Source organism: Physeter macrocephalus, chromosome 12, assembly GCF_002837175.3.
Source record: "Physeter macrocephalus isolate SW-GA chromosome 12, ASM283717v5, whole genome shotgun sequence".
Lineage (NCBI taxonomy): Eukaryota > Metazoa > Chordata > Mammalia > Artiodactyla > Physeteridae > Physeter > Physeter macrocephalus.
Window position 1 is genome coordinate 22,787,591 of NC_041225.1, and position 10,584 is coordinate 22,798,174.

At 47.4% G+C, this 10,584-nt stretch overlaps 1 protein-coding gene across 8 annotated transcripts in view; it reads right to left on the reverse strand.

The window, feature by feature from the left end:
• The window catches only part of TGFBRAP1 (transforming growth factor beta receptor associated protein 1), a 62,163-nt gene that overhangs the window by 40,271 nt on the left and 11,308 nt on the right, over positions 1-10,584 (reverse strand). For all 8 annotated transcript variants that reach the window (XR_003682239.2, XR_008618819.1, XR_008618818.1 and 5 more), the window contains exon 2: positions 5,721-6,421. Coding sequence is in view for 5 of the 8 variants with exons in the window: in XM_055088993.1 (XP_054944968.1) it covers positions 5,721-6,408 (688 nt within the window). In the remaining 3 variants the exon portion in view is untranslated. The remainder of the gene's footprint in view (positions 1-5,720; positions 6,422-10,584) is intronic.

The following is a 10,584-nucleotide window of genomic DNA, read 5'->3' on the forward strand; positions in this document are numbered from 1 at the left end:
GGAGCCTGTGCTCCGCAACGGGAGAGGCCACAGCGGTGAGAGGCCCGCGTACCGCAAAAAAAAAAAAAAAAAAAAAAAAAAAATCATTCCGAAAAAGACTAACTCAAGAGAAAAACAAAGGATATGCATCAGTAATTCACAGAAAACGAAATGCAAATAGCTAATAAATTCCTGAAGAGATTCCCATATTCCTTAGTAACCAGGGGAACAGAAATTCCAAAAAAAAGTAAAAAACCAACGTATACCCATCAGGTTGGCCAAAGGTTACAGACTAACAGCGCCAAGCATTGGTTTGGTATATGAGCAACACTTTTGGAGAATAATTCTTTATCAAAACTGAACATACACTGACATGTTAATCTGGTGGTTCTACTTTTAAATCGATGGCCAACTGACAAGCACGATGGTCACTGCGGTGTTTTTAAGAATAGTGTAAAATTGAGAATGATGCACCTAAAGAGTACGTGACTTCGGGTGAACCCACCACGAACAGAAAAGAAAGCTCACTTGTTAGATGAGAACAAACAAGAAGAGCTGTAAGTCAGCATATGCTGAGCATAAGCTTAAAGCGACGGCCCACCTGAGCCGCGCCCAGGAGCTCCCCGGCGGTGAAGGGGTTCAGGGAGATGCACTGGTAACTACCTCCCAGATAAAAAGCAGACACAGGAGGATGACAGGAGGCCGGTGGGGCCCCCGCAGCAAGAAGCACGAGGGTTCCCGGGATGCAGGGAAGTGGGTATGTGGCCCCGGAAGAGAGCAAACCCTGCCTGGGATGCTGAGGGTCAGAAAGTCAAGTTCAAGTTCGGGGCAGAGCAGGAAACGCTGACGAGGAAAGTCAGGCTGAACTTGCTACAGGGTTACGGGGGCCTTAGGAAGGCTGGCCTGGCAGGAGCCTGGAAGGAGGGACAGACCCAAACTCGGGGGAGGCCAGGCGGCCACCAGCCACCAGGAAGGAGGCCTGAGTCAGGCCAGCCAGGGGGTCTGACCGAGGAGGGGTAACTTCCGGGGCGAATCAGGGAACTGGGCACCTGACTCAGAGGGAGCGAAAGTCAAGGCCACTGTGCGCCATCAGAATCAGGACCAACACGATCCGGCGAGTCTGAGACCAAGCCGGGGTCAGGAGGCAGGGCTGGCAGGGCATGGACCTCTGGGAGGGGTGCCTGGAGCTCCAGTGCAGCCTCAGGGGTGAGGGCACCCTTCCTGCAGCAGGAGAGCCAGGGGAGGCCAGGCCATGGGGAGAGGACGTTACTCTGAGGCTGGCGAGGGCTCCTCCTTACTTCTTTCCAGAGCAGACCAGGAGTCAAGGAGTTCGGTGGAAATGCGGAAAGCTCAGCGCCAGCAGGTAAGAGGGGCCGATAGGGCAGTGGGTTCTGAGCCAGGGGTGGAGAGGGCACAGAGCGAAGGCACGGACTTTGGCACCTCTGGTACTGTACAGTCACAGAGAGGACGTAACTAAGGTCTGAATTACCCCACGACTGCATCGCCAAAGTATTCAAAGAGCATGAAACACGTGCAGGGAGAGAAACTCGAGGTGCAAAGCTTGAGCTCTGCAGGAGGAAGTGAGGTTCGCACTCTCTAGAATTTTCCGAGCATTTAGAACCAGCCAGCGAAAGAGCCTGAAGGGAGAGAAAAGCACCCCATCTGCACCCAGACATTTGGCAAATGTAACCTGGTGACGGGACAAGCATACAGCAACCCCAAGGAGCCTGTGAATTTCAGGTCGAATAACCGTGTTCTGGATAGCACAGCTCTCATGGGAGCACGGACACCAAAACGCCGTCCAGCCTCGCCCGGGAATTAAATCAGGGTTGCCGCACTTACCCGCTAAGGCCGGGCATCACCCGACCAGGGACTGTGCAGCACAGAGGCCCAGACGTGAATGTTCTTGCAATGAAAAGGGCAGAGACCAGAGATCAAGAACAGAGGCTTCTGCACGAAAAGAAAAGCAGAGGATTTCACTGGAATAAAAGAGCAGATCAGTAACTGGCAACCAGGGGTCCAGGTCAGGTAGAGTTAAGGTGCCACAGGGCCACTCAGGAACAGGGGCACCATTGTTGACACCCACCCACTGAGTCTATGCTTGGAAGCAGGTGACACGCGCTATTGTTTCTATATTGTCAAAGGCACACAAGTGCTGTCAGCCTGCAAATGTACCACGTTTGTAAATGGTACACCTTTAAAAACCATTGTTTTCCACTGGGTTATTTTTCCATTTAGACGGTTTCCACCCTCTAAATATCAGTGGACCCCCTTATCTGAGCTGGGAGGGGGAAGGGGGGCCACGACGGGTACGGAATAGCTGAATTATCTGCATTTTTCAAGAAGCATTATCCAAGGATAGAGTTTAAAGTCACAATAATCAATTGTATTATGAAATTTTCAACAAAGCACTGCTTAAAATAGTACAATTTAAACTAAAGCAGGGAGTTCCCTGGTGGCCTCGTGGTTAGGATTCTGGGCTTTCACTGCCGGGGCCCAGGTTCAATCCCTGGTTGAGGAACTGAGATCCTACAGGCTGCGCGGCCCCACCAAAAAAAAAAAAAAAAAAAAAAAAAAACAAAAACCTAAGGCAAAAAGTTAAGAGCAATTTCTCATGACAGGGGAGTGGGGACATGTGATCTTCAGGGGGGAAGGCAGTGGGCAAAATGAAAACATACAGCGTTCATATGTCTGATGGTGCATATGCATTCATTATAGTAATTTGCTTGAACTTAATTTCTGAAGCCTTTTAATGATGGTGGCGATTACTGTGTTGTACACAGAGCCTGCATAAAGTGATGTATTACAGAGCTTACAGGGGATCTCCAATTTGCTTATAATCACACCTATTACAAGCAGAACAACAATTAAGAAGGTTGGTTCATTTACCATGATGCCCAGGTAGTTGAGACAGATTAAGTTTGAGGAAAAATGAGGCCTGAACATGATTGACTACCGTTTCCCTTCACTCTGAACACGAAAACCAACACAAGGATACTGGAGTCAAATGTTTTCACAACAAAGCCTTTACAGCTAAAGCAGGCTCTGGCTCATCAACAAGCAATCGGACTGATGGAACAAAACAGGAAACCCATTAGGCGAGGCCCAACGGACTAAGGAAACTGACTGTAACTGAGAGGCAGCCACCGCCACCAGCGAGGAAAGACAGACTCCCGAATCAGGTGTGGGGAGAACAGACAACCATACAGACAAACATGAAATCGAATTCACTTTTCACTATAAGAAATGAAACCATAAAAGTACCAGCAGAAAATTTGGGTGAATCTGTCTACAACCTGGGAGAGGGGGAAACATCCCTAATAATTATGACTCAAAAAAGAAGCAATAAAGTACAAAGGTGAATACATTTGATTATATAGAAACGTGTAAGAAACACTTTTTCAGGGTAAAAGCTGGAGATATTTGAAACATGTCTCAGACAAGTAGGTATCTCAAATATATAACAAATGCTAAAGTAAATAGCTAGCAAGAAGGGATAATTCCCATCAAAAGAAAGGCAAATGGCTCTTAAATTCTTGAAAAATGTTCCATCTTGCTCATAAAAGGAGAAATGTGATTAACACCACTGAGATACCATTCCTCATGGGCCAGACGGGCAAAAACACGAAAGTCTGACAATACATCAACACCGCTGGCAAAGCTGAGGGGAAACAGGCGCCAGGGGAAGAAAAAATGGTACCTACCACCTTTGTCGGGGTCGGGGGTGGGTGGCAGCGTCCCCCTCCAGATTCACATGCGTTTACATGTGGACTCAGCAACCCCATCTTTAGAAAGATTTCCCACAGATACACTGGAAAAATCCAAACAGATAAGCCCCTACTAATACCATGGACTGGAAAAAACCCAAATGCCCACCACCGGGGCCTGACTGATGCACGGTGGTCCCTCCACATGGGAGAGACAGCCTGCAACTCTGAAGGAGGGAGATACACATATCTACATATTCATTTATAATTTTTATTTGAAAATGAAAGGACAAACACTAATAAAGGTTACCTCTGGGGGAAGGAGAGAGTAAGTGAATGTACCTTGCTGTGTGGATGTGACGTGGAAACTTGTACATATTTACAGAAGAAAACAATAAGAGAAAGCAATTTCTAGAAATGGAAAGTGAAACGAAACACATCCGTCTAACTGTATATCCCGTTGTTGGCATAGCCACACGGAATGGCAACTATTCCCAGTGACTTTAAACGCAGAAATGTGACTGCGCATTCCTAGTGGGTTACACGTACCCTGAGGACGTACCCCGTACCCTGAGGACAAAAAGAACTACAATCAAACGTTTTCTGGTGATTGGCGGGCGCAGTGGTGTCGGTCCTGTCCTTCTGCTGTGTGTCCCGTGGGGCAGATCAAAGGAACAACCACGTCACGGTGGGAATTTACTAGCATTTGGGCGTGGGCGGGAGGAGACACAGGCACGCAGACAGACGGGGTCAGGGCCCGGTAGCCCCAAACTTGTTCCATCGATATGCTCTCATGATGGGTTTTATCTTTAAATAATGCATACTTCCCAGCTCTGTCCACCCAAGAGGCCTAGAAACAACGGACCCCAAGCACCTCCAGCAGCCAGACTGTGGTCTCTAAACATCAGGCGTCCTTGGAGAAATGGCGGAAACCAGATCTAGGGCAGGAAACGTACAGAGGGACCCCGGACACCTTGTCACAGCAGAAGGCAAGGAAGATACCAAAGTTCCAGGGGCGTGGGGAAGGGGATTGCAGTCAACCTGAATAAACCACCCCCAAGGGCAGATGGACTGAACACCACATACGTTTACATCCATGATTCGTGGTGACACTTCACTTAGGGAAGACAGAAGGGTCATCTTTCCGAAAACCTCCTTCTCCTGCCTTTCTTATACGATGATCCTGGGGGCAAACCAAGTTAATGAGAAGCTTCTCTTGCAGAAGGTTCCAGTCGACAGGAAGGAGGAATGGACAGCAACAGAATGCTGCCCTTCGGTAGCCCCTTGTGACTTAAAGGGTCCAGGCACGACTCATCCATAGCCACGGACATCACAAAGTTATAAGAGGACAGGAAGACAGGTTAAAGACTATGGGTGTTAAGGGAGACTCCCTCGCCTCAGCACCTGCTTGTCCCAGACACACACACTATGAACCATCCACGACCATGACCACAGATGACCTTGCCAGCTCTGATTCTTAGGAAGCAGTGCAGAGGATGAGGAAGGCCACACCAAACAGCTAAAGCCCTTTTAAGGAGCTAGCTGCTAGACGCTATTTGGTGGGACGAAACTGCAGTCAGTAAGAGAAAATCAGGGACATGCCCTTGGAGCCTCCGCCTTTGAAATCATCTGTTAAGTGAGCTCCCTCAGCTCCTTTCAGAATGGAGAATAAAGACAATCCGCTAGGAAACCCACCCCCAGGAGAAAATCTTATAGAGAAGTCTTACAGACTCTTCTTTGTGTACTTATCCCCTTAGTGGAATTCTCTCCCCAGAGCCGTCTTCAAGCTCTACTTTGGCACAAAGGAAATGTGATTCTAAGAGTGGTCTATTTTTGTTCCATTAAACCCACACTCACAAACCAATCCAATGAAAAAACTGCGCCAGCACTGGGCGTGCAGTTCTGTTTGCACGAGTGTCTAGTTTTCAGAACGACAATCTCCCTCTCCGATCTCAGCACGAATTCAAGGACGGAACGCAGGGAGACCGGGCAGAGGTCGGCGAGGTTAGCCGAGGCGCCTGGCATCCTGCTCACCCAATCCGCCGGGGCCTGCCAGGAGGAACTCCTGTCTCCCTATCCTCTTGACGATGGGCCGCTTCTCCTCGCTGCAGAAGGGGAACAGGTCCTGGGCGACGCCCGTGCTATAGTTGAGGATGATGTACTGGGTGGTCAGGGCCAGGCACAGGAAGTGGCCGTCCACCGCCACTGCCAGGGGCTGCTCCGGAGTGGACAGCTCCCTGACAATCTGCACGCGGTCCTCGTACACCAGGAACACCTGGATGGTTCTGCGCTTGACGGAGATGATGCAGACCTCCACGCAGAAGGGGTCTCCGCTCACCGGGTTCTCATTCAGGGCGAAGGCCGTGGCCCCCTTGATGCGGGCGCCCGAGGGCACGGGCTCCAGGCTCAGCATGTGGACCAGGGTGATGGAGCCGTCACAGAGCGCCAGCAGCCGGTAGAGGGCCGACGCCGCCCGCAGCTCATTGACCGGCTTCTTGAAACCCAGGTGTCTGTGCAGCTGCTTGGTGGCCGTGAACGTGGCCGAGCCGCCGGGCACGGTCTTCTCCTCCAGCAGGAAGTGGTACACGAAGCAGTCGCTGGTGCCCAGGTACAGGTTCCGGCCGCAGCACTCCACACACTCCAGTGACACCCGCTCCCCGTCGCCCATCAGCTGCTCTCGCTCGACGGCGGGGACCAGGGTGAAGGCTTTGGTGCTCATCATGTCTGCGGCTGATCTGCGGGAGAGCAAAAGGAAGGTAAGTTAGAGGAACAAGGACTAAGCAGAACCATTTCCGGCCACGATAAGCACACGTTGATTCCCAGCTCTGATCTCAGCCAAAGGAAATCATTCGACACTGCTGGCAGAAAGGGAAGGAAAGAAACGATCTCCCACTTGGCCTCCTCCCACCAGGCAAACAGAGACCCTGGCAGGAGAGCACACGCGTGCTTCTAATGAAGTGCCACCCGGCTCCTTCTCAAAAGAGCTGAGACTTACAGGGGGTCTCCTTACACTGTTCCTGGGAAGCACACCTGTGGGCAGAAGACAAGCACACCTATTCGCCGCAGACAGCGCGACAAAAACACTTCAGAAAAAGGCAAAAGCGATCCTCACTGATGTCCCCCGAGCCTCACCGGCCACTTGGCTCGCTGTCTAAGTGAACGGTGGAGAGCAACCTATATTGTGTGCTTAATTCCGGCCCCTCAGATCTCCGAGGAGACACAGACGCAGGGATCACACCCCAAATTCCCTTGCATTTTTCCCACTGAGGTACGCACGTTGCCCCAGCACCACATTTGGCTCCCAGAGGAAGCCTGTTCGTGTGGAGCAGTAAAGACGTGCCTCGGGACTTCCCTGGTGGTCCAGTGGTTAAGACTCCACGCTTCCACTGCAGGGGACGTGGGTTCGATCCCTGGTTGGGGAACTAAGACCCCACATGCTGCATGGCATGGCCAAAAAGAAAAAAAGAAAAGAGGTGCCGCAAATCTCGAACTTGCAGGTGGTGAGTTGAGGTACTTAGTGGATTTGTGAGGTTCCTGACAGGTCAGTTAATGGATTACTTCCACCAGAAGACGGACTGCCCCACACTCTAACCCTGGGCTTTCTACTTCTTCCCCCAGAAAGGACTCTGGTTTCACATTCCACAAAGTTAGAGGCAGCAGAAATGAGCAAGACGGCTTTTCCCTGATGTCTCCGCTGGCCAGAAAGCAGACTCACGCCCAGAAGTCCCTGATAGCCTCAAGCAGGAGAGGGGGATTATGCAGCTGTAAAGAGAAGTGCAGGGCCTGATGAAGTCAGAGGGAGGCTGGCTGGACTTCTTCTCACTTCCCGTATCCAAAAGCATTGCCTCATAAGAGACCAAACCCCTAATTCTTTGATGCATTCCAGCAAAGGCTGGAAGTGAAAGACCTGTACAAGGAAAACTACAAGATGTTGATGAAAGAAACTGAAGAGGACACAAATGGAAGGATACCTATTGAATATGTTCATGGACTGGAAGAATTAACATTGTTTTTTTTTGTTGTTTGTTTGTTTGTTTGCGGTACACGGGCCTCTCACTCTTGTGGCCTCTCCCGCCGCGGAGCACAGGCTCAGGACGCACAGGCTCAGTGGCCGTGGCTCACGGGCCCAGCCGCTCCGCGGCACGTGGGATCCTCCCGGACCGGGGCACGAACCCGTGTCCCCTGCATCGGCAGGCGGACTCTCAACCACTGCGCCACCAGGGAAGCCCAAGAATTAACATTGTTAAAAGGTACTTACTACCCCAAACCATCTATAGATCCAACACAATCCCGATCAAAATTCCAGTGGCATTTTTTACAGAAATAGAAAAAATAATCCTAAAATTTGTATGGAATCACAAAAGACCCAAATAGACAAAGCAATCATGAAAAAGAAGAACACAACTGGAGGCATCAAACTTCCTGGTTTCAAGCTATACTACAAAGCTATAGTAATTAAAACAGTATGGTACTGGCATAAAAATAGACACACAGATCAATGAAACAGAATAGAGAGCCCAGAAATAATCCTCCACTTATATAATCACCTAATATTTGACAAGGGACCCAAGAATACTCAATGGGGAAAGGACAGTTTCTTCAACAAATGGTGCTGGAAAAACTGGATAACCATGTGCAGAAAAATGAAATTGGACCCCATCTCACATCACTCACAAAAATTAAATCAAAATGGATTAAAGATTTAAACATAAGACCTGATTCTGTAAAACTGAAACAAAACATAGGGAAGAAGCTCCTTGACTTTGGACTGGCAATAATTTTTTGAATATGACACCAAAAGCACAAGCAGCACAAGCAAAAATCAACAAGTGGGGCTACATCAAACTAAAAAGCTTCTGCACAGCAAAAGAAATAACAACAAAATGAAGTGGTAAACTACAGAATGGGAAAAAATACTTGCCAAACCATCTATAGATCCAACACAATCCCGATCAAAATTCCAGTGGCATTTTTTACAGAAATAGAAAAAATAATCCTAAAATTTGTATGGAATCACAAAAGACCCAAATAGACAAAGCAATCATGAAAAAGAAGAACACAACTGGAGGCATCAAACTTCCTGGTTTCAAGCTATACTACAAAGCTATAGTAATTAAAACAGTATGGTACTGGCATAAAAATAGACACACAGATCAATGAAACAGAATAGAGAGCCCAGAAATAATCCTCCACTTATATAATCACCTAATATTTGACAAGGGACCCAAGAATACTCAATGGGGAAAGGACAGTTTCTTCAACAAATGGTGCTGGAAAAACTGGATAACCATGTGCAGAAAAATGAAATTGGACCCCATCTCACATCACTCACAAAAATTAAATCAAAATGGATTAAAGATTTAAACATAAGACCTGATTCTGTAAAACTGAAACAAAACATAGGGAAGAAGCTCCTTGACTTTGGACTGGCAATAATTTTTTGAATATGACACCAAAAGCACAAGCAGCACAAGCAAAAATCAACAAGTGGGGCTACATCAAACTAAAAAGCTTCTGCACAGCAAAAGAAATAATCAACAAAATGAAAAGGCAACCTACAGAATGGGAGAAAATATTTGCAAACCATATATCAGATACGGGATTAAGACCCAAAATATATAAAGAACTCATACAAATCAATAATAATAACAATAATAACAACCAAACAATCCAATAAAAAATGTGCAGAGGAACTAAATAGACGTTTTTTTCAAAGAAGACATCCAAATGGCCAACAGGTACACTAAAAGTTGCTCAACAACACTAATCATCAGGGAAATGCAAATCAAAACCCCCATGAGACATCACCTCACATGTGTTAGAAGGGCTACGATCAAGAAGACAACAAGTATTGATGAGAATGTGGAGATAAGAGAACACTTGTATACTGTCGGTGGAAAACTGGTGTAGCCCCTGTGGAAAACAGTGTGGAGGAGCCTCAAAAAATTAACAATAGAAATGCCACATGACCCAGCAATTCCATTTCTCGGTATATATCCAAAGGAAATGAAAAAAGAAGTTCGAAGAGATCTCTGCACTCCCATGTTTATTGCAGCATTATTCACAATACCCAAGATATGGAAACAAACTAAATGTCTGTCAATGGATGAATGGATAAAGAAGATGTGAGATATATGGACACACATACACGCACACATACATATATATAGTCTATACAAGGGAGTATTATTCAGCCATGAGAAAAAGGAAATACTGCCATTTACAACAGCATGTGTGGACCTTGAAGGTGTTATGCTAAGTGAGATAAGGCAGAGAAAGACGAACACTGACTGATCTCACTTACATGTGGAGTCTAAAAAAGCTGAACGCCTGAAAACAGAGAGTAGAATGGTGGTTCCCAGGTGCTGGGGGCATGTTGGGGAGATTTTGTTTAAGGGTGCAAGTGTGTATCTAGTGCTGGATAAGTCCTGAAGAGACAATTCACAGCACGAAGGTCAACAATAGTGTATTATAAACTCCAAAGTTGTGAAAACAATGAAAGCTGACACTAAACATTCTGATACTTAAAAATGATTTATTCCTTTAAGCAGCAGGAAAATTTCCTCCATGATCTAGTCACATGATAAATTTACTTGGGTAAAATAATGAATCACAGAAAGATAAACTTTAGGCTGTACCTCCCTATATTAAGTCCAACTTACTGGGGTCTGAATTCAGAGAGGTTTTAACATGGTAGTAAGGTTAAAAATTTCTCTAAAGTGTACAATTCATACTTTATCGTGTGATCGCAAACGGATCTGATTTTTTTTTTTTTTTTGCGTTATGCGGGCCCCTCACTGTTGTGGCATCTCCCGTTGCGGAGCACAGGCTCCGGACGCGCAGGCTCAGCGGCCATGGCTCACGGGCCCAGCCGCTCCGCGGCATGTGGGATCTTCCC